The sequence below is a fragment of the Mustelus asterias genome, chromosome 3 (assembly GCF_964213995.1).
Source record: "Mustelus asterias chromosome 3, sMusAst1.hap1.1, whole genome shotgun sequence".
NCBI classification, from domain to species: Eukaryota; Metazoa; Chordata; class Chondrichthyes; order Carcharhiniformes; family Triakidae; genus Mustelus; species Mustelus asterias.
The window spans coordinates 140,975,547-141,000,571 of NC_135803.1; the positions used below are offsets into that span (position 1 = coordinate 140,975,547).

The 25,025-nt window shown below is 38.3% G+C and overlaps 1 protein-coding gene across 12 annotated transcripts in view; it reads right to left on the bottom strand.

Moving 5' to 3' along the window:
- Positions 1-25,025, bottom strand: part of pbrm1 (polybromo 1) — a 67,498-nt gene that overhangs the window by 39,855 nt on the left and 2,618 nt on the right. For 9 of the 12 annotated variants that reach the window (XM_078209784.1, XM_078209781.1, XM_078209793.1 and 6 more), the window contains exons 2-14: positions 24,694-24,800; positions 22,244-22,404; positions 17,327-17,424; positions 13,146-13,293; positions 10,330-10,482; positions 8,718-8,840; positions 7,645-7,713; positions 7,364-7,462; positions 6,882-6,970; positions 5,581-5,672; positions 5,277-5,493; positions 2,188-2,329; positions 2,000-2,097 (exon numbers count right to left, since the gene is read on the bottom strand). In XM_078209784.1, coding sequence (XP_078065910.1) covers positions 2,000-2,097; positions 2,188-2,329; positions 5,277-5,493; positions 5,581-5,672; positions 6,882-6,970; positions 7,364-7,462; positions 7,645-7,713; positions 8,718-8,840; positions 10,330-10,482; positions 13,146-13,293; positions 17,327-17,424; positions 22,244-22,404; positions 24,694-24,733 — 1,529 coding nt within the window. In that variant the 5' untranslated portion in view covers positions 24,734-24,800. The remainder of the gene's footprint in view (positions 1-1,999; positions 2,098-2,187; positions 2,330-5,276; positions 5,494-5,580; positions 5,673-6,881; positions 6,971-7,363; positions 7,463-7,644; positions 7,714-8,717; positions 8,841-10,329; positions 10,483-13,145; positions 13,294-17,326; positions 17,425-22,243; positions 22,405-24,693; positions 24,801-25,025) is intronic. The other 3 variants (XM_078209788.1, XM_078209787.1, XM_078209785.1) reach the window with 1 other exon arrangement.

A 25,025-nucleotide genomic window follows, 5' to 3' on the forward strand; every position in this document is an offset into this window, starting at 1 on the left:
TGGAGCTGTGAAGCAACAGTGCTAACCACTGTGCTACCGTGCCGATATCATGTTCAGGTTGTGACCATGGGTCTGTGACCATTGACAATTGAAATGACAAGATCAAAGCACAGTGGCAAAATGAGAACACAGCAAAACCCTTGGTTACTGAGGTAAAAGAACTTGAAGAGATTCACTGCACACAGATTTAAAGCAAACACAAGAAAAGACATCATGAATTTTCTGTGTTCTTAGCCTGGTGGAAAGCAAGAACCATTCGAAATAAGATACTGATTCCCATTGTTTAAGTATAACTTTTGTTACTTTATAGATTATCCTCATACACGTGCGTTAAGTGTCTCCTCATCCAAAATTTATTGTCTGCTCTTTGAACCTCTTAAATCAGGAAACCCTCCCGGGGGATTTTATACACTCTCCACCTGCGAACCAGCCACAGGGACCCATAATATTCTGTGCTATGTCACTTAATCTGCTAATTTCAGAGTTTTTGTTACACAATGTGAGAAAAATGAGTTTTATTTCACTTAATTTGCCTATTTCTCAGCTTTGAAAATCTGTGAATATGAAACCGAGTATGTTATTTGCAGCATCTGCCTTTCACTCAGAAATGCACAGATTATAAGTATTAAGCATGAAATCTGTGGTGACATTTATAATCTCTACACCTTGAAACTGAATGCAAAGCTATAAGTATCAGCAGGGATGCTATCAAAATTGGAAAATAATTTGCTAAACTAACTGAAACTATTGTCAGCTAATCATTGACCTATTGAAACAAAGTAGAGAAATTAATATCTTAACTATTGACATTTGCAGCATCAAAATTTGATAAACATAAAATATTGGATTGTAATTTGACCAATGTTATGAAAAAATAGCAAAAAAAGGCAGCACTATATGTTAAGCACAAACCAGCTGCACAATCTCAGGTGCCTGACATTTTGGGTCATTCTTAGCTTTGTATACAAGGGTTCTTGTCTATTTACCTTTTTAAAAATTACAATAATTTAAAAAGCTATTCAAACTAAACACTGATATTAGAAATAAAACAATTTAAATAAGTAAAGGATTGGAAAACAATCAAAACAGTTAAAAGTTAGAGTGTGGTGTCACCAGGGGCTGTGAGCTGGTACTTTTCTCATAATATTCTCTGGCTTCTTGACAGAGTTTCGCCTACTAAGATGGCTACCCGAAGTCACATGTCAAACTGATGGAGAACACCTACCAGAAATCAATGCAACGGGGATCAGCTGTGTAGCCTTGCTAAACTAAGGAAGCAGAGTATGGAGTCATGCTAGTCGGGAAGCCAACTTGGTGAATTTGAGAAGAATGCTTCGGAGAGTGAAGAATTTGCTGTGTGCGTAACTGTGTTTGTTGCTGACCTCAGACTGTATGGAAACCTTGATGTGGATTGAACTTTGGCCTGTAGGGGAACCCACTCTGCTAATCGTCCATGTTTTGACCTTGCCTCTGCCTTGATCCTGAAGGACTGTGGCTATTATATAGTGTGTTGAGTTTTTCCTGGGAAATGGACTAGCCATCCAGGTTTAAATAGGGTTCTATTGTGTATAAGGTTAGGCTCAAAGAAGAGCTACATGTTTACTTCCTTTCTTTTCTGTTTTTGCTGAGTATCTGAAGACTTTCTAAATAAACATTTTTTTTTGCATTTGGACGATTGTGTGAGCTATTGAACTGAGCGAACTCCACCCTGCCTATCATATCCTTACAACATTACAAGAGTTATAGATGCATTATGGCACAGAAGGAGACTATTTTATTCTAATGTTTTAACGCTCTCATATAATATTTGTAGATTCAATATAGTATGGTTTCAATGGAAACCTTGCATTCTTCAGCATTCTCCACTATACATGGCTTTAGATAAAAATGGTTATGAACAATAGGCAATGATATTCAGGCTTTCCCATAACCTACATTTTAGATCTGTAAAATTATTTTAATGTAAACATTTTAATACTGTAGAATTTTTATCCCATACCTCTTTCTCTTTGCACTGCCTGTATCAGATGGTACGGAAGATACCATACTGTCACCATCTTCAGTGTATTCTCTTCTAGCCAGCTCCTTCCTCTTTGCCTGAAAGAGCAATTCTCAGGAGTAAACTACCGCAGATGAAATTTACAGAATATATAAATATTAAAACACACCATACTGCTATTTTTATACCTGCATGATTTGCTGCAGCTTCAGCACTCGTTTAAAGATTGCAGAATTCGGGATATTATAGCGTTTGGCATTTTCAAACATTAGATTCATGTCAGCCTCCATTTGATCCAGGTTCTCAAATTCATTGTTCTTCAATTTTTGTCTAATTAAAAGAATGAAATGGAATACCATTTTTACTACTTACATATAAAATCGACATTATAATACTCACATTTCTCTTCAGTTCCCTGAGAAATCTTGGTTTTCAAAATCATTAGTACAATGCACTAACAGTAAATCTTGTCAAATCTAAACAGACATGTCTATTATTTAGTGAAATTAAAATTGTAATCGACAATGAAAGCAAAGTTTCTGTAAATATATGCATAATGCACCCTAAATGCATTGTCTCACCACAAATTCAATTAAGAAGATGTTACAACATTTGATTCCAGGTTTTCATCTACATGAACGAGAAAAACTAATGATCAGGGTTGTGCAACCAGGGGAGATTACAGGGCGGGTAAGCTATCTCTAGCCATTGTTCTGAACCCCACGCCATGCAACGGAAGAAAAAAAAACAGGGATAAGGCTGAATGCCTTTGCTATTCAGCAGGGAATGGCACATAGTGCAGAGAAAATGTTTTGTTGATGAGGAAGGAAAGAGAGAGAAGGTTGAAAACTTGAAAATTGGAAACACTTCCAAAACAGATTTTAGACTTTTAAAAGATCCAAAGGGATCCATGGAAGTACCTAGAGGTATTCTGCATATACTATGCCATAGTATGACAGAATAATTAATTTTGAACTAAACTATGATACTTTTATCAATTGTAAATACCATTGTGGGAACATTTCATAAGTTAATATTGCAATTTTGTAATAATAATAAGCTTTTCCAATTATATGCAACAGCTTGGTTGAGTGAAAAGTTAAACTTAGAGGGTCGCTTTCTGGCGGGATCATCTGGTCCCACCGAACATGACCCCCCCACAGTGGCAGGTTTCTTGGTGGCGGGACAGATGAGCCATACAAAGTGTTGTAGACATCAGCAGGACTGCAAAATCCCACCTGGAATGTATTCAAGGTGAAAGGGTTAAAATCACTGAGCGCAGCAGAGTTTGCCTGTGAATTGAGTACAGCAGCTGTGAAGATTTTTCTGTGCAGTTCCTGCAAATGGGCAGCACAAACGCGCTGAATAAGGGACAAGAGGATGGGAACTCTGATAAACACAAGGTGGTAGCCGTAACAGCAAGTGTGGATTTTGGATGGTGTAACCATGTAAGTGTACTTGGTTAGCAATTATAATTAGACAAGTATATAAAGGCTTCTGGTTAACTATATTCACCTGACATAAATGAAGTCATCAGAACTATTAGTGGTAATTGGATATCAATGACTTCAGAGTAAATGTATACTTGTGATTGGTATGTGCAAATTACTTGTAGGTGAACCAAACATATAATTGCTGATGCCATGTATCACTCAGGAAGTCTGTATGCCACCTTGTGGAAGGCATACTTCCCTCATATACCTTGATTAAAGGTTGATTTAAAACTCAAAGCTTCGTCTGATCTTTTGAGGGAAATGAAATACAAGTTTTCTGGATAGTGGTGAAGTTCCGTATCACAATCATCAATTCCTCGGAAAGGCATCATTCCAAAAATACTATTTCTGAACATGTACAGAACACATGCGAAACTGAATCTTGAATTAACATTTTCAAAGTCTGTTATAAAATATGGAATTAGTTTGTTTAAAATCATGCAAGCACAAGAACTCCTATGCAGTAACTGGTGCCAGTCATAGGCCGGAATTCTCCCATCTCGCTCGCCACTGGAATACTATATTAATATTAATGTAAAGATCCATTGAAGTCGAGCGGGAATCTCCTGTTCTCAGGGTGACCGCAGCCAGAGAATCCCGTCCATAATGTTTGCTACAAAACATGAATGCTAAGCAAGGTCTTTGTCATGGGTCAAGATTGGCAGTTAGGTGGCTGTTTTCTGTGATGTTTAAAGTTGTAATTTTAACAGGCTGATTTCAAGGAAATAGTGTTTATTCCTTGACTAATACTGAGACAATTAGCTGTAAACCTGCCTTTTCAACCTGAGGAGAAAACATCTTCCATTTAGACTTTAATACGACCATAAAGCCAAACCCGTGACAAAATTTATATTTATATTTCTAGGTCTGTTTTCATTTCATCTCATAGAAACCTATAAAATTCTAACAGGACCAGACAGGAAAGATATTTCCGATGGTGGGGGTGTCCAGAAGCTGGGGTCACAGTCTAAGGATATGGGGTAAAACATTTGGGACTGAGATGAGGAGAAATATTTTCACCCGGAGAGTGATAAGCCTGTGGAATTCACTACCATAGAAAGCAGTTGAGGCCAAAACATTGTGTGTTTTCAAGGAGTTGATAAAGCCCTTGGGGTGAAGGAGATCAAATGATATGGGGGAGGAGGTGGAATCAGCCATGATCATAATGAATGGTGGAGCAGGCATGAAGGGCTGAATGGCCCACTCCTGTTCCTATTTTCTATGCTTCTATGTTTCACACACAACACACTTATGTCGCTTTATCCAGAGAAAGAATTTTTAATCCTGTTAAAGTACTTGGCAAAAGAATAACTAGAAATCCTGTATTTAAAGAAGTGATGTTGCAATAAAGGTACTAATTTGACAACAACTATTTTGCAGCTCTCTTCCAGCATCTAAAATGATTACTCTATCACTTGAAAGAATCAACTAGTAACCAGTTGTATAGGTGAAATGAGGAAATTATAATTTTGACTGCATTTGTGTCGATCTCCTCCTTCACTAGGAGTACCAGGTACACATCAGGGAGTATGAAATGTCAGACTTCCAAAATGTGAAAAATAATCAACCCAAAACATCTTCTTGATTTAAGTCATGTGTTTAAAGTTGTAACTAAGTTATTCAAGAAAGAATAAATGACCTTCCTTGATCCAAAATACAGGATGTAGCTTTTCTGAGAATAAATACCACCAGGAGTTATATATTTTATATGTTTCTGTATTGGCCCAAACTTTTATGAGTCATCCTGACATTTTTAAAAAAAAGAAAAAGATAGCATTTCTTACCTAATTAATTGTAGTGACATGGGCTGTTTGATTTGTTGGTAATAGTCAGGATAATCCTTCTTGGAAGGTAGGCGAAAGAAAGGTTCAGCTAGAAGCTGCCCCTGACTATTCCGGTAACTTCTAACGACTTCAAACAGCTGATAAAGAGGACTGGTAACATCAACAGATGAACCAATGCTTTCTCCTTCAGAATCACCATCTTCATAACGAGTGACCGCTGTAGAAACAAAAAGAGATGTGTAGAAAAGCCAAAATAGTCACTTTCACAATATTTTATTCAAATGTAGTGTCATGAGTGCCTTACCGCCTAAACCACTCTCCTCTTCACTCTCAGATCCATACTGCAAAGCCATGGTAATTGCTGATAAACGATCTCCTTGAGCTGATCTACGATTTCTACGAAGGCAGAATTTCAAAATAACCTTTATAAATTCAGAATACACCTTTTATTCAAGTGTTAATTTTATATGTTTTAGTCATAAAGTATTCAAATTACATGTGGTACTGTAGTACTATTGGTAGTATAAAGTATTGTAAAACTATTAGTCCAGGAAACTGGTAGAGGATGAATAACTCTTAATGGGCTATGCATCATGGGGACAGGAGCAGAGCAGTATTTTCATAGAATCCTACAGTGCAGGAGACGACCATTTGGCCCATCTAGTCTGCACCGACCACAATCCCACCCAGGCCCTATCCCCACAACCCCATGCATTTACCCTAGCCAGTCCCCTGACACTAAGGGGCAATTTAGCATGGTCAATCCACCTAACCCGCGCATTTTTGGACTGTGGGAGGAAACCGGAGGAAACCCACGCAGACATGGGGAGAATGTGCAAACTCACACAGGCAGTGACCCAAGCCGGGAATCAAACCAGGGTCCCTGGCGCTGTGAGGCAGCAGTGCTAACCACTGTGCTGGCAAATATTCTGGGAGTTGTACAGTCCAGAGTGATAATAGCATTTTGTAAATGCAGCTACCAATTACTTGATTGAACATCTTTTCTAGGGTAGCTATTAACTGATATGGTGATGGCTGGAGGCAGCTCCATGACCTCTACGTCCCAGATACCCGATGTGTAAAATTCCGAAGGGAAATGTCAAAGATAAGATAGAAGCTTAATGTAAATTCTTGTAAGGTTTTGCTGCAAAAATTGTTTTTAGTAATATGTTACTGATAAAATAAGATTGGGCCAAAAGGAATTCCAATAAGTATTTTGAATATTTTAATTGGTTTCTTTTCCTCCTTACCACTGGTAACTGTTTGCTGATTTTGGATTCCTGATTGGTGGTTTTGTATATGCTTGCTACTTGTTTATTGAAACTGTCCCTATCTGTTCAGTCGTGAATTGTTCTTGTTTTATGAGCCAGTCAGAGGTGCTAACTTTTCATGCATAATGCCCAATGTATGTCAGACATGTTCTAGACACAAGGTATTAATTTGAATGAATGAAAACATAAATAATAAACATTCCTTATAAGAGTTTTAAAAATTTTACCCACGTTTTTAAAAAAAAAAATCATTTTTACAGTAAAACACATCGCGGCAAAAAAATGCATCATTTGTAAACTTTGTAAATATATTAGATTAGGTAGTTTTGTGTACCTGATTCGGAGACTGGATTTAGTAGGCTCCAAATTATGCTCAAGTTCAGCTCTCTTCTGATTAAATACTTTCTTAATGGTATTTGCATCCTATAGAGTTGGAAAAGACATTTTCACCATCAACAGAATCAACAAATTATCACTATGCCAGTCTCCAAACTGTGAACTTCGATATGTAATGGTATGGTCTCGTGCTCTACCTCGAGTTAAAGTAGAACTTTATTAGTGTCATAATTCTATAATAGAAGAATCCAATATCTTTGCTGCGTGGTTACTTAAATCTTACTAAAAAGAAAAGACTGGCATTTATATTGCATCTTCCGTGGTCACCGGACATTCTAAAGCTTTACAGTCAATGAAATAGAAGTACAGTCACTGCTGTAATGTAGGAAACAAAACACCAATATGCTTGATTTAAGACAACTGGTTGAAGTGTCATGATCTAAAATACAACTTTTACAGTTCAACTTTATTCGTGCTTACCTTGAAGATTGGTGACCCTGGCTCATTGTAGGTTTTTGCGTTCCTTACTAAAAGCTCAATATCTCTAGCCATCACATTGACACTTTTATAAACACCATTCTGTAAAAATAAATTGGTTTGTTCATATTGAGAGTAGGCGTTCACTGTAAGAAGTTAGAATGACATATTTTGTAAATATTCAGGTGAAGTATCAATGTTGCAGAATAATTCCTCACATCATGCAATTTGTGATTTCAGCTGTACAACTATGGTAGGAAAAATCGAAGAGAAAATTTTCAAACCTGAATCCTCTGGGCGATTGTCTTCAAATCTACTGGTTCCTTAATAATTTCGTAATAGTCAGGATATTGCTGCAAGTACAGACATTAATTCACGTAAACTTTGATGCCTCTATCAATTTTTCCAGACTCGACCAGATAGATTAACTGAGGGTGATCTTGAGCCTATGCTCACCGTCTGTGGGAATGGCGGTGGGGGCTCAAGGTCTGGCAAAATCCGGAAATTGCAAATCTTGCCAGTGAGATAGCAATTTCCAATTTCGCCAGCCCTCACCAGTGGCTTAACCAGGTTCACGTCCACAAAGGGTGAGAACCTCATTTTAATGTATTTTAATAAATTTAAATATCATTAACAGCCCCCCTGCCATATATTGACCCCCTAGCCATATTTTCAAACTTCGCTGAAAGTTCTAGGTTCAATATCCTTTTATCTAAAATCATTGTTTGCTTAAATAATAATATTTAGTATCACTAATATAATAGTTTGGTTGAACAGATCAACAAAGCATAATCTTATATTTACAGAAAAGATTTTAAAAATGTTAGTGGATATCATATTCTATCAAAATGTAAACAAAATCAATGACCATCAATTATTAGTGTCCTCTTAATAAACTACTGGAATGATTATAAAATATTGCAATTTAACCGAAAATTACTCTCTTCCACCTTCTTCCACTGGGGTAAAGATCTGAGATCACATATCAATTGACTCAAGAGCAGCTTCTTCTCAGCTGCCATCAGACTTTTGAATGGACCTACCTAATATTAAGCTGATCTTTCTCTAGACCCGAGCTAACACTATATTCTGCACCCTTTCCTTTCCTTCTCCCCTATGTACTCTATGAACAGTATGCTTTGTCTGTATAGTGTGCAAGAAACAATACATGTAACAATAAATCAAATCAAAACCAAAGTGGCCTTCAGCTGCCAAAAGAGAAATATTTCTTTAAAAGTATCTGCCAACACTAGGTCTTTTACACTTATATATACACAATAATACATTGGCAACATTTTTTTTCACAATGAAATCACTCCAATTTATTGGTTTATTGATTTTAAACAGGTATACTCACCACTCTAGAAGGTAACTTTTGAAAAAGTTCACTGGTAAGATGACCTGTTGGGTCAACATAAGTGGCGACTGCTTCAAACAGGTGCTCTAACTGTTCCTTTAGATTATTATAATGCGCTGTACTCTACAAAGCAATAAAAAGAAAACTTAACAGTTCTTTATCCCATCAATTTCACATATGAGCATAATTTTGTAATTCATGGGTTTTATTCAATCAAATAGCAAAATTAACATCTTCATTCTGATTTGACATTTTAAAGGAAGACAATTTTGAAAGACTCAACACCCAAAAAAATGCATAATGTACAAATATATATTTTATATTCGGTCATGTGATGCAGGTGCCACTGGCATATCCCAAACTGCCCTTGAGAAGGTGATGATGGGTTGCGTTCTTGAACTACTGCAGTTCAATGTATGTTGGTGTTATTAGGAAGAGAGCTCTAGCTTTTTAATCTAGCAACAGTGAAGAAATGGCAATAAAGTTTCACGTCAGGATCTTGTGTGGCTTGGAGTGGAACTTGCAGGTGGTGGTGTTCCCATGTGTCTGTTGCTCTTGTCCTTTTAGGTAATAGAGATTTTGGGTTTGGAATGTGCTGTTGGTGGAGACTTGGCGAATTACCATGATCTGTGAATTATTCTCACAAGACCCAATTTCTACTGGACATCATTCGAAAGGAGCCTACATTGAACACTAAGTCTTTGCTACCAGATAACTGATTGGATGAATACATCATTAAATTCCATGCCGAAAGGAATAAAGTAAGGAAATTAGAAAATATCAAATACTAGGCAAACACTGTTAAACAAGAATGAAAAAAAAACCTTTAATTTATTTAGCATGTCAGGACCACCCCGGACATACTCTCTTCCACTTCCGTCAGGAAAAAGGTACAGAAGTCTGAAAACATGTACAACGGACTCAAGAACAGCTTCTTCTCTACTGCCATCAGACTTTTGAATGGTCCTATCACACTTTAAGCTGATCTTTCTCTTCACTCTTTCGGTAACTGCAACACTGTACTCTGTGCACCCTATCCTTTCTTTTTCCCATATGTACTCTATGAACGGTATGTTTTGTCTGTAATAGCTCGTAAGAAACAATACTTTTCACTGTATCCCAATACATGTGGCAATAATAAGTCAATTAAATTAAAAAAGTACTTAAAGCCAATAAAGTACTTTTGAAGTGCAATCAATATTATAATGTAGGAGATCTGGCAGTCATTTTGTGACACATGGGAACACAACCACATGTGGGTTCCACTACAAACAGCAATGTGCTACTGGCCAGATAACTTGCTTTGTTATGATTGAGGGATAAAACATTTGCAAGGACATCGGGGATAACTTCCCTGCTCTGCTTTGAAATAGTGCTGTTGAGATCTTTCATGTCCACCTGAGAGAACAAGACATCTGATGGTTTAACATCTCATCCAAAAGATGGCACCTCTGACAGTGTAGCACTCCCTCAGCACAATAATGGAGAGCCAGAATAGATCGTTATTGTTTAAGTTCTGGAGTGGAGTTGAACTCAGAGACAAGAATGTGACAACTAAAGCAAGGGTGAAATGCTTGTTTCCAACTTTCCCTTGAGAATTAAAAGTACTTACTTCCTCTTCACCAGTTGCTCCAAGATTATCTTGACCATCATAATCATCCTCTTCCTCTTCATCTTCATAATCTCCCCTCTGAACAAACTCATTTCTTGTCCTTGTATACAAATCCCACAATTTACCTGCAGCTTTGCACTCAACAGAATCTTCCTGTGAGTAAGAAATCATTTGTTTCAAACATACAAACATTGAATGTTATGGATTTTCTATTCATAACTTGCAAGAACACATGTTGTAATTGGTGCGTGTGTGAACGACATGGTGGCACAGTGGTTAGCATTGTCCAAAGGTGTGCGGGTTAGGTTGATTGGCCGTGCTAAATTGTCCCTTAGTGTCAGGGGGACTAGCTAGGGTAAATAGGTGGGGCTATGGGGAGGGCCTGGTTGGGATTGTGGTTGGTGCAGACTCAATGGGCTGAATGGCCTGTTCTGCACTGTAGGGATTCTATGATTGCTGCCTCACAGCACCAGGGACACGGGATCGATTCCAGTCTTGGGTGACTGTCTGTATGGAGTTTGCACATTCTCCCCGTGTCTGCATGGGTTTCCTCTGTGCGCTCTGGTTTCCCCCCCACAGTCCAAAGATATGTAGGTTAGGTGAATTGGCCATGTTAAATTGCCCCCTAATGTTAACAGGACAGTGGAATAAATGTGTGGGGTTGCGGGGATAGGGCAGGGTGGGCGGGCCTGAGAAAGATACTTAGTTGACGAGTTGGTGCAAATTCAATGGGCTGAATTGTACTGTAGGGATTCCATGTATGTAAACCAATGGATTACGAATCCGTATAATCCTTGAAACATTCTTTAAAAGCTTCAAGAGATCAAGGTTCATTATCACATCGGCAATTATTCAGCTCACCTGCATTACTACTCCTAAAAAGGAGAAACTTCAGAGATAACAGAGCCTCAACAACAATCTCAAATTGTTATAGAGATATGAGGGCAAAACAACTCATGTCAACAAGGCGTCACAGAGTCATAGAGGTTTACAACATGGAAACAGGCCCTTCGGCCCAACTTGTCCATGCCACCCTTTTTTTTTAAACCCCTAAGCTAGTCCCAATTGCCTGCATTTGGCCCATATCCCTCTATACCCATCATACCCATGTAACTATCTAAATGCTTTTTAAAAAGATAAAATTGTACCCGCCTCTACTACTACCTCTGACAGCTTGTTCCAGACACTCACCACCCTCTGTGTGAAAAAATTGCCCCTCTGGATACTTTTGTATCTTTCCCCTTTCACCTGAAACCTATGCCCTCTAGTTTTAGGCTCCCCTACTTTTGGGAAAAGATATTGACTATCTAGCTAATCTGTGCCTCTCATTATTTTATAGACCTCTATAAGGTCATTCCTCAGCCTCCTACGCTCCAGAGAAAAAAGTCCCAGTCTACCCAGCCTCTCCTTATAACTCAATGCATCAAGTCCCGGTAGCATCCTAGTAAATCTTTTCTGCACTCTTTCTAGTTTAATAATATCCTTTCTATAATAGGGTGACCAGAATTGCACACATATTCCAAGTGTGGCTTTACCAATGTCTTGTACAACTTCAACAAGATGTTACAACTCCTGTATTCAATGTTCTGACTGATGAAACCAAGCATGCCAAATGCCTTCTTCACCACTCTGTCCACCCGTAACTCCACTTTCAAGGAGCTATGAACATGTACCCCTAGATCTCTTTGTTCTGTAACTCTCCCCAATGCCCTAGCATTAACTGAGTAAGTCCTGCCCTGGTTCAATCTACCAAAATGCATCACCTCGCATTTGTCTAAATTAAATTCCATCTGCCATTCGTCAGCCCATTGGCCCAATTGATCAAGATCCTGTTGCAATTGGAGATAACTTTCTTCACTGTCCACTATGCCACCAATCTTAGTGTCATCTGCAAACTTACTAACCATGCCTCCTATATTCTCATCCAAATCATTAATATAAATGACAAATAAGGAGATTGAATGTTAGCACATAATTAAGTCACGAGTGAAAAATGGGTACCAGCTATAGTTTTAGCAAAAACAGGTTCAATTTTGTATACAGTTCAAACCAAAGATGAACTAGTTTGGTGATGCCATGCTGACCAATTGTTGTATTTTCAAAATGATTTTTCAATCATCTCCAGCAGTACCAACTTATTTAGTCCCTAGTGTTCTGAATACTACTATGGAAGACTTAGTTGAATCGGAGTTGTCTGATAATTGTGTCTATGTTACAACATCATGTGAAAATGATGCAGAATTACTTCCAAGAGAAGAAGTGTCTACTGAAGTTCCAAATCATACTTCTAGGATCAAGGACAGCCAAATTCCAGATCATATGCAACCAAAGAGGAACAGACATCCTCTTAATCGACTTTCTTATTGACTGTGTATGATTAATGGTGCATGGTACTGTGTTTAAGAGTATTATTGATCCTATATATAACATTGTACTAATTTGCCATGACCGCAGAAGTAAAGGGGAATTGATGTTATATATTTAAGTAGTTGCATGACTGCTTTAAGAGCCGGTCACATGATTTGATAGTGATAAATCTGGATGCTGACAGTTTGAATCTGTGTGTGCAAACTACATATTTTTCTTTAAAATCCACGACACCTAAAGTAGTTAAGGCATTACGTTATTATAAAGTAATATACTACTAATTTAAAACAGCTTTCATTTACACATCAATTCTAACATAAAAACATGTTCAATGAATCTTCAGAGAGGTGTGAACAAAAATAAATCAATACCAAGCCAATGAAGGATACCTGAGGAGGGATTGCCAAAATCTTACTTAAAGATATCAGTTTAGTTTCAAAGATCATCACCTTATAGTAGGCCTTTGCATTATTGACCATTAGCTGAAAATCAGAAGTCAGCTGATCGACATCATCATATTCCTCCATCTTCAATTTCTGCTGGATCTTCAAAAGATCAATGGGATGGGAAACCACATCATAGTAATCTGGTTGGTTCCTATTTTGCAGCACATTGCAAGATGTATGTAAAAATATATACATTCATTAAATGCCCATAATCACTATAACGTTATGTTCAAAGCTAGTTGTTACTAATGTAGCATTTTTATTTTATATTTTCAATCTTCAGCATTTTACACTGCCACAAACTAATGAAAATAAATTTTATACTCCAGACCATGTTCTTCAATGCACAATGTAACTAAGTACTGTTCATATCAAATTCAATCGAGTGAACTACTGCTCCATCAGCCACCTACTCTCAATCATCAGCAAAGTGAGAGTAGGGAGTTGTCGACAGAGCTTGTCCACAGTGTTACCAAGCAGCATTTACTCACCAATAAAAGTTAGCCAACAGTCAATCAGCCTTGTCAGTGATGCCTATCTCCCATGGATTAATAAAAACAAGCTCACACACCCAAATACAGGGCGGCAGTTTAGATCCTGATTCCTCATTGCAACTAAGATAATTTATACAATAAATTTGCTCGGGAAAAAGAAATGTTGTTTGATATGTGGTTTTGATCAACTAAGTTAGAACAAATTTTTAAGAACGTAAGGGAGCTACTGATACTGGAAGAATTTCAAAACAACATCCCAATAGCTATTAGGTCACATCTAGAAGACTGTAGGGTTTGAGGTGTAGGAAGCAGCGGTTCTGGAAAGTGGGTATGATATATCACATAGGTAGCTATTAAACCCACAGGAAAGCTGGAAGAAAGGACAAGAGTCTAGCTTTAGGGAGAGTGCAGCTGTTCCAGTCAATAAAAATGATAGTATAGATGATAAAAATGCAAAGAAACCAGCCTGTTTCCACTGTCTTAATGTGGAGATGCCGGCGTTGGACTGGGGTAAACACAGTAAGAAGTTTAACAACACCAGGTTAAAGTCCAACAGGTTTATTTGGTAGCAAAAGCCACACAAGCTTTCGGAGCTCTTAGCCCCTTCTTCAGGTGAGTGGGAATTCTGTTCACAAACAGAGCTTATAAAGACACAGACTCAATTTACATGAATAATGGTTGGAATGCAAATACTTACAACTAATCAAGTCTTTAAGAGACGAAACAATGTGAGTGGAGAGAGCATCAAGACAGGCTAAAGAGATGTGTATTGTCTCCAGACAAGACAGCCAGTGAAACTCTGCAGGTCCACGCAACTGTGGGAGTTACAAATAGTGTGACATGAACCCAATATCCCGGTTGAGACCGTCCTCCTGTGTGCGGAACTTGGCTATCAGTTTCTGCTCAGCGACTCTGCGCTGTCGTGTGTCGCGAAGGCCGCCTTGGAGAACGCTTACCCGAATATCAGAGGTCGAATGCCCGTGACCGCTGAAGTGCTCCCCAACAGGAAGAGAACAGTCTTGCCTGGTGATTGTCGAGCGGTGTTCATTCATCCGTTGTCGCAGCCCACGGATAACCTCACGATGCTCCACTTCTCCAGCTTCCACCCTAAACACGTTAAAGAAGCCATCCCCTACGGACAAGCCCTCCGTATACACAGGATCTGCTCGGATGAGGAGGATCGCAACAGACACCTCCAGTCGCTGAAAGATGCCCTCATAAGAACAGGATATGGCGCTAGACTCATTGATCAACAGTTCCAACGCGCCACAGCGAAAAACCGCACCGACCTCCTCAGAAGACAAACACGGGACACAGTGGACAGAGTACCCTTCGTTGTCCAGTACTTCCCCGGAGCGGAGAAGCTACGGCATCTCCTCCGGAGCCTTCAACATGTCATTGATGAAGACGAACATCTCGCCAAGGCCATCCCCACACCCCCATTTCTTGCCTTTAAACAACCGCACAACCTCAAACAGACCATTGTCCGCAGCAAACTACCCAGCCTTCAGGAGAACAATGACCATGACACCACACAACCCTGCCACAGCAACCTCTGCAAGACGTGCCGGATCATCGACACAGATGCCATCATCTCACGTGAGAACACCATCCACCAGGTACACGGTACATACTCTTGCAACTCGGCCAACGTTGTCTACCTGATACGCTGCAAGAAAGGATGTCCCGAGGCATGGTACATTGGGGAAACTATGCAGACGCTGCGACAACGGATGAATGAACACCGCTCGACAATCACCAGGCAAGACTGTTCTCTTCCTGTTGGGGAGCACTTCAGCGGTCACGGGCATTCGGCCTCTGATATTCGGGTAAGCGTTCTCCAAGGCGGCCTTCGCGACACACGACAGCGCAGAGTCGCTGAGCAGAAACTGATAGCCAAGTTCCGCACACACGAGGACGGTCTCAACCGGGATATTGGGTTCATGTCACACTATTTGTAACTCCCACAGTTGCGTGGACCTGCAGAGTTTCACTGGCTGTCTTGTCTGGAGACAATACACATCTCTTTAGCCTGTCTTGATGCTCTCTCCACTCACATTGTTTCGTCTCTTAAAGACTTGATTAGTTGTAAGTATTTGCATTCCAACCATTATTCATGTAAATTGAGTCTGTGTCTTTATAAGCTGTTTGTGAACAGAATTCCCACTCACCTGAAGAAGGGGCTAAGAGCTCCGAAAGCTTGTGTGGCTTTTGCTACCAAATAAACCTGTTGGACTTTAACCTGGTGTTGTTAAACTTCTTACTGTGTCCACTGTCTTATGACAGGGCATCTAAAAATAAGTTGTTAGAAGCTGAACAGTAAACTGGTGACAGTCACAGAAATGCTCAAAGAGTTCTCAGAAAAGACTGTACCAGAAAAGGAAATTGGTGTTAATACAGGGGTAATGGTACAAGTGAAACGTGTTCCCTCAGAATCTACTGGAATAGGGAATGTGGCTCAGGATAGTCAATGGAATTCTTCCTTGAAAACTAATAGAGAGTTAGATTAGTGAAGGTTCTTGAGATTTTGTCTCTAAGTTAGAATTATTTCCTTAATCCTCTGAGAAGTAAACAAATTGTTATTTTGAGAGATACTGGGGCAGATCATAATAATGGGTTTTCATGGGATTTGAGAACCTGCTTCCTTGTGTAAAGTCAATTTACAAAGTGACTTAGTAAATAGAATTGTTACTGTGACAATTGCTCTTATTTTACCGATTGAAGGGGTAGATTTCACATTGGGTAATGATTTGTCCAATGTAGACAGTAACATGGCACTGACTACGTTGCAGCAGTTGCTTGGACATGATGATAAGCATGCTGGTTAGGTGCATTGACCATGTTAAATTCTCTCTCAGTGTACCCGAACAGGTGCCGGAATGTGGCGACTAGGGGATTTTCACAGTAACTTCATTGCAGTGTTAATGTAAGCCTCTTGTGAAACTAATAAAGAAAGTTGGAGAGAATTCCAAGGCAAGATCTTTGATGGTAAAGACTGGAATCCCTTGTGAGAGAGATAGATTTTAAATAGATTCACGGTTTGCACTGACATCTGAGTGAGTTATTGCAAAATCTGTCTTGGTCATTTATTGTGTTGTGTGGTGTGTTTGAGCAGTTCGCCTGTTAACTCACATGTATCTCATATTAATCCTGAATGTTTGAGTATAAAATAGATATTTTAAATTATTTTATCTTTCTGACCTTGTACAGTAAAGTTTATTTTTATTTGCTGAAAACCCATGGAATCTTGTGGCTTTATTCTCCTAGAACTTGTCTTGAATTTAAACTTTATCTACTTTTTTAAAAAGTTTCTGATTCCTGACGGAATCTTACCAAAAATTTTAGGTGTCTGGTCGAGGATCATGATAAACTCTTGTCTTCAGTAATGCTCGATTACGAAGGAATACATGGTTTTATATTTTTTTAGTACAAAGGATATTCCTATTAAAACATATTTTCCTTAATGATCAATATTTAACTGGTTGCTTAAACAGATACAATTGATCATATCAAATTTATAAAAGCTAGTATATTTATGTATCAATGAGATACAATTCTTGAATTGTCATTTTTAGATCATACACAGCATTAGACTTAGACACAAAAAATATTAGCTTGTTAAAAATCAAGGACATTTAAAAAAAAAAGAATTCTGAAAAACTTCCAAGACCAGGATGCCCAAAATGCTACCTTCTTTTTGGTGCTCTGATGAAGAGCTCACATAGAAGTCTTCCATGATCATCCTTGTAATCTCTAATGGTATTGTACAACTCATGGCAAACTGCAATCTGTTGAAAAAAAAATTTAATATCACATATATATGCAAATACTTCAGTTGTACAGGACCATGGCAGATCCTACATGGTAAGAAGTCTCACAACACCAGGTTAAAGTCCAACAGGTTTATTTGGTAGCAAATACCATAAGCTTTCGGAGCGCTGCTCCTTCGTCAGATGGAGTGGAAATGTGCTCTCAAACAGTTCAAACAGCTCTCAAGCGTTCTCTAAGGCGGCCTTCATGACACATGACAACGCAGAGTCACTGAGCAGAAACTGATAGCCAAGTTCCGCACACATGAGGACGGCCTAAACCGGGATGTTGGATTTATGTCACATTATCAGTAACCCCCACAGCTTGCCCCCTGGACTTGCAGAATCTCACTAGCTGTTCTGTCTGGAGACAATACACATCTCGTTAACCTGTGTTTAATGCTCCCTCCACCCACATTGTCTGTACCATTAAGACCTGGCTGGCTGTAGGGATTCGCATTCTAATTAGTATTCTGGAACTTGATTTCTGTGTCTCTGTGCACTGTTTGAGAGCACATTTCCACTCCATCTGACGAAGGAGCAGCGCTCCGAAAGCTTATGGTATTTGCTTCCAAATAAACCTGTTGGACTTTAACCTGGTGTTGTGAGACTTCTTACTGTGTTCACCCCAGTCCAACGCCGGCATCTCCACATCAGATCCTACATGGAGCAGAGCGTTCAATTTTGGACATGGTTTCTCAGGAATTATAAATTGGCCTTGGCGAGGCTACGGCGCAGGTTTAAATGTTAGCAAGAGTTTAAAAGATTACATCATGAAAACAAACTGTATCAACTTGCTGTATTTCCTTGTATTAAAAAGGTTGATCTAATTGAGATGTTTAAAGTGACAAAATGATTTAGTGGCATAGATAGAGAGAAACAATTTCCTCTGCTCGGGAATCTGGACCAAAAGAGGCACAACCTTAAAATTAGATTAAGCCATTCAGGGTTGAAATTAGGAAGGAGGCTTTCACACATGGTATAGTGGAAATATTTATCTTTCCTCTCCAAAAGTCTGTGAATTGATAGATTGTCAGTTGAAGATTTCAAGGGATGTAGACCAAAGTTGGATAAATGGAGTTGATCAACCACTATCTGACTGCATGGCTGAACAGGTTGAGAGGGTTGAATGGCCTAGTCCTGTTTTTATGTATTTTTCTATACCATATATACATTTAAACTAAGTAATTAAAATTTACACCTTAAAAGATAAATTTATGGATTAAATCTGTTAATATTCTAAAATATTTATATTTTTTGACTGTCAAAATAGTTGGTAAGTTTTTGGGGTCAGAGAGAGGACATGTCCCCTTTTCTCTTGCTCTGCCACTTTTCATTCGGCTCACATCCAGGGTTTGCCACAAAGTTCAAATAATCTTTTCTGAACAATGAACTTACTGTAAAAGTTGATCTCATGTAAAAGTTGACCCAATAACCCATAATTTTTATATATCTTGTATAAAGATCAGTCCTAGTTTTTCAGGGATCAAAGCCAAAATATCTTGCAGGATTTCAATGTGAAGCATTGCAGTTAATTCATTATATATTTATATAATATAGGATGAAATGTTCATAGTTTGTAATGCTATGAATAAAAGCTAGATAATTTATAGGGATGAAATGTATATAGTTTGTAATGTTCTAAACTAAATATCAGATAATTAATATGAAGTCTTTAGTGCTGTTGTTTTTAAACTTTATTCCACTGAAAGTCTTTTTTTGGATTGCACTTGGGCCCAAATCAAACATGCATGTCAATCCCTTGAAAACATCACCCATATAAAAATGATTTTCCTCCTAAAGGTGTGGATTCAAAAATTCAAAAAATACACAAATATATACGGTAATGAGAAAAGCATACTGTCTCTGCTTGATGCATTCTCTGATTTTAAGGGGACACAGTCAATCAAAGCTACAACAGGTATATATCAATGCTTTTGTTTTTTATCCCTCACACACAAAAGTGTCTTGCCTCTGTATTTTTCTGCTGAAATATTCCAACAGCACAACTGACTGTATGATACTGGTGCATCCTGTGAGGTTAGAAATACAACACATGCATAGACTGCACAATCTAAATTCAGCTCAAAGCACTGAACTAAGATATCAAGCCAAAGGCCTTCGGACAAGATTGAGATCACGAAGTACAAAACTTAATAGACATTAAAAACAGAAAAGAGAATTTTGTGATATAAACAATTTTTAACTTTGTTTAAATTCTTACCTTGTTCAGACATTTCAGATACTAGAGAAAGAACAGATTTAAAAAGGAAATCGAGAGAGTATTTTGGGCGATTTGTGGGAACATGTTGGCCAGATTAGACAATTGTGAGCTGACATGCTCAGTGAAATATTAAAGATGCTGTGAGTGACAAAGGCTGCAATGAGCAAGTGCAGCATCGCTAATAACATAAATACATATTACAGCCACATGTAGTACTTAATGGCTCAGAATTTGCAGGGCTTTGATAGTGAAACGTCACCTTTTATTGTCAGTATCACTCTGAAGCTGACCGTAACTTCAGGATTTAGCACATGCGCAGATTAAAATGGAAATTCTGAAGTTGATGTCTATGATTCACTGTTCTGCCATAAACTGAACTCCCATTATCAACACTCCTTCCACCTCCACACCCAGAACCAGCAATCACTGAAATCTTTTGATCTGATGAGACCTTCCTCCTTTTCATGCTAATATCACTATAGTCACCCCATGAAAAGTTAAGCCTCATTCAATGAGGTGCAACTAGGTTATTAACAGTGATGAATAATAACTACTGCTGTACAACTGATCTGAGCCTGAAAAAATAATTTTATCTTTAGGGATGTTCTTAAATTTCATCATTACAATGAATTACAAGATTTTAAATATATCTTTAAAAGTTTGATTCCGTAGTTTTAAGTTAAGTTCTACATTAAGCCCATATGCGTATGCCAATCTTTATTTCACTCCTAGTAAAATGTTTAAAAAGTGATTGATTATAAGTATTTTCCATTTCCTGGCCTGCTGTCTGTGAAGATTCTTTAATGTGACTGGTTGCTATGACAGCTCAATGACATCACCATAGCCTGAAAGGATTAATAATCACACAAGTTTAAAAATCACATAAACTGCAAGCAGTATCTCAGTCACATAGGGAAAGCTATGTGAAAACCACAGGTCGTGGTTAAAGCAGGCACAGGTAAGAGTCAAGAACCATTTAATTGAACAATCATAGAATCATGGGATCCTACAGTGCAGAAGGAGGCCATTCGGCCCATCGAGTCTGCACCGACCACAATCCCACCCAGGCCCTACCCCCATAGCCCCATGCATTTACCCTAGCTCGTCCCCCTGACATTAAGGGGCAATTTACCATGGCCAATCCATCTAACCCGCACATCTTTGGAATGTGGGAGGAAACCGGAGCACCCGGAGGAAACCCACGCAGACACGGGGAGATTGTGCAAACTCCACACAGACAGTGAACCAAGCCGGGAATTGAACCAGGGTCCCTGACGCTGTGAGGCAGCAGTGCTAACCACTGTGCAGTTGCAGCTCATGTTTGCCCATTTGAACAAGGAACAGTGAAAAGGGAGGTTGATATACCATTGGTCAGAGATATAGCTATCATTGCTTGATAACATGCACAAGTTTTAATTGGCACTATACCCTTATATATGCATGATATAACCTAAATCAATAACTGAGTGGATAGAGATAACTCCTATACTTTGATAGGTATATGCTAATTACTTGCAATTATGTTTCCAAATTTGATTGCTTGTGCATTTCTGACTTCTGCACTCTGGCTGGTCTTCAAGATTTGCTTAGAGTCTGTAGCTGCAGTAAAAAATCATCTTAAACCACTCGGTGACTTTGTCTGGTTACTTGAGGGGAATAGTTTTAACTACAACAAGAAAAGAATATTGTGGCAGCCCCATAACAGATCACGGGAATTATTAAAGAACCCTACAATCTATTGCAAGTTATGAGAAATTAAAGATTCTCACCACAGAGATCGCAAGAATTTGCAGTGCAACTTTTGTTAAGATAAGTGGAAATTGTCAGGGACAATGAGCTTTCAATAAAATGGAGGCAGCACGGTGGCACAGTGGTTAGCACTGCTGCCTCACAGCATCAGGGGCCCGGGTTCAATTCTGGCTTCGGGTCCCTGTCTGTGTGGAGTTATCACATTCCTCCTGTGTCTGTGTGGGTTTCCTCCGGGTGCTCCAGTTTCTTCCCAAAGATAGTCCAAAGATATGCGGGTAAGGTTTGTTTGGCCATGCTAAATTGACCCTTAGTGTCAGGGGATTAGCAGGGTAAATATGTGGAGTTATCGGAATAGAGCCTGGGTGGGATTGTGGTCAATGCAGACTCGAGGGGCCAAATAGCCTGTTTCTGCACTGTAAGAATTCTATGAATAAAACATGCATCCAACATCAATTTAAGCTCTAACAGATCTATAATATAGCAGAACAATGATATCATCAAAAGCTTTGTAAACTTAACTCACTGATTTACCAAGTAAGTATTTACATCACTTAACTCCTTCCTTTATGCAGGCAAAACAAAATATTAAAATCTAATGCCAAATAATTTGGAATATATCATTCAACTCGCCTGTTTAAAAAATTGACTAGTAAATGAAGTGAGGACCAAAACTAAACCTCTTTTACCATTGGCATGATGTCAACAGCCTTCTGTGACAAAAGAATATACATTTTCAGTGAATTAAACCACTCTGGACATTTACTTCAAAAAAACTGATAGGAATATAAAAAGAAACAACAGTCTACTCCTTACAGTCATACTTACAGGATCTACAGTTGGAACATTGGAAAGTTTTCTTCTTTTTCTGCTTGATCCTGCATTGCTTCCTGAAACAGGGTGTCCGTCATCACAGTCTCCACCACTAATACTGCTTGAAGGAGAAGTGGCCCTTTTTCTTTTTGAACCCATAGGAATTCTGGCAATGTCTTTAAAAATAAGGTGTTCAACGGTGAGCTCACTCAAAGAAAAACAAACAAGTTTATTTAAAGTCTTCACATCCCTACCAGAAGACATTAGGTTTTGGATATCTGCTTTTTCTCAATATCATTCATGCATTTAACAGTAAACTTTATTCAGAAGTTTACATTGGCTCCATGAACAGAATTTGATGCACAAAGCAAACTATTAAAGCTAAAACCAACACATTTCTAAACAAATCTTGAGTGCAACAAATATCAGGGACTCTTGACCTATCAAATAATTCAGATTTTCCAACGGATATCCTTTTACCCTCCCTTTCCAATGTCACTTAAACTTGAAACAGCACTAATGTCTACAAAGTAGCATAGTGCTCTTCCAGGATCCCTTCACAGATCACGCGCCCTTTCTGCATTTTTACTTCCTTCAGAAAGATTGAAAATAATCTGTTTTGACACCTCATTATGAAAATGGAGATCAGGGTTGCATCAGAATCACATATCTTGTACCAGAAATTGAGACTATAGATTAGCACTTAACAATTTTGAATCATATGAATTCTAAGAACATACACATTGAAGTATATTAAATATTAAACAGTGTAGATAAGGTAAACTTATTATTACCAAGGAAGTATAATCAAATGGAAATGAGCGAAGAGTGAATTTGGCAGAGGTATTAAGAAACCTCTGCTCAAAGAGTGCTAACTGATTAGAATAATCTGCCAAACAAGATAATAGAGACAAAAACATCAGACTTATTTTAGTTAATTTATACACCTGCTGATTTGAGATCAGCACTGATTTGAGTACACAACCGGCAGACTACTTATACCTTCCTCTTATAAAATGTTTAAGCTAGACAGTCCCTGCTGGCTCTCCGAATTTCTATACATAGTCAGGCTGATGTTACATGCATGTATGATACTTTATGTGCAAATAATGCAAGCATTCTGATCATAAAACTGAACTGTTTCACTAAACAACTCTACTCCTTTTTGGACCAGACTTAAACGTAAGTCTACCTGTGAAAACAATTGCAACTTGTAGGATGCTGTTAGGATTTGCTGCTTTGGTGGAGTGCAGTCATCAACCTGCAGGTGAACTTGGGGAGATGGAAATGTTATTGCGACTAGAAGAGGTGTCAAACCACCAAACAGATGGCTTCATTTCAGCTATAATGCATCATGGAGTCCAACAACGAAGAACAATGAAATCATGCAGGTGTGTTCAAAATGGTATGTCATCGGATGGACATTCTTCCTGTCATTAATGGCACCAAGCAAGGCTATATATCAATAATGAATGTTCATTTGCATTCCTCAAACAGCATGTTGGAATCAAACATAAACAACTATACACCGAGCAACTCCATTGTTCCCATCTTTTATCCGATGTAATTACACCATTGCAGAAGATTCATCATCAGAGGTTCAAAGGAGCATTTTGTAAAAATGCAGCCAACAAATAGCTAACATCCTGAGATTGAGTAGTGAAAAAGTGTCATTTATGCAATATATAAAGTGGCATTGTTAGAATTACATATTACATGATAATGAACATCAAGTTTAGCTTTGAGATGAATAATTTTACATACATCTAAAAGACATATAAACATTAAGCAGCAAGCTGCAAAATATAGAGTAGATAAACTTAGAGTAAAGGGTTTCAAGAGCAAAGGGTCCCATCAGCAATGGGACAGGCACAACAAGGTAGCATCTTTTTTACTTCAGACTATCCTTCTTGGGTAAAAAAAGAAAGAATTTTGGAGTATTAGATTTTTTTGTGTAGATTTGACACTTGCATTCCAAGCAACTACAGTTGTAATTTTTGTCAGTTATATATGAAGGGACCAATCATTTCATAAATCACTGGCCAGGCATTCACAGTAAACAGAATTTACTTCTTTCCTTAAGGTAAAAAAACCCCCGAAAATGCTGGAAATACTCAGACTGTCAGGCAGCATTTGTGGAGAAAGAAACAGGGTCAACGTTTCAGGTCAATGAACTTCCATTCTGAGGAAAATCTCCCCAAACTTAATGTGTATTTCCAGCATTTTCTGTTTCTATCTTAGATTTCCAGCAACTGCAGTGTTTCACTTTCATTTTGAGGTTTTTCCTCCTTTTTAACTGAGGAGAATCTTGAAACTCTTTATTAGATTTTCTCACTATACTAACACAACCAAGTTCAAATTAACAATACCAAATAACAGTATTAAGCAATTTAAGATTATGCCATAGACAAACATACAATAGAGTACTTATAAAAACACAATCTAACAGAACGGAAAGTGCTCACTTGGAAACACCACATTAGGACAAAAGGTCATCCGATTCATATGCAAAGTCCGTCTAGTCCAACTTCAGTTTTGTAAAGAAACAGAGCAAACTCCCAACCTCTGAGGCCTGGACCAAGTTGAAAGCATGTGGGGAAAATGGACACACAAAAATGATACCCGAATCTTGTGCACTGAAAAACAATACTCAATTCTTACAGTTTCCAAGCAGTTTTTTCTAAAAGCTGCATATTCACAATTTTCCCATCTTTGCTTTACTTTTGATTTTCTTCAGTTAGTACTTGCACAACAAATAGTGCAGTAGGATGGGGAAGAGAAACAGTACATGGAAAAG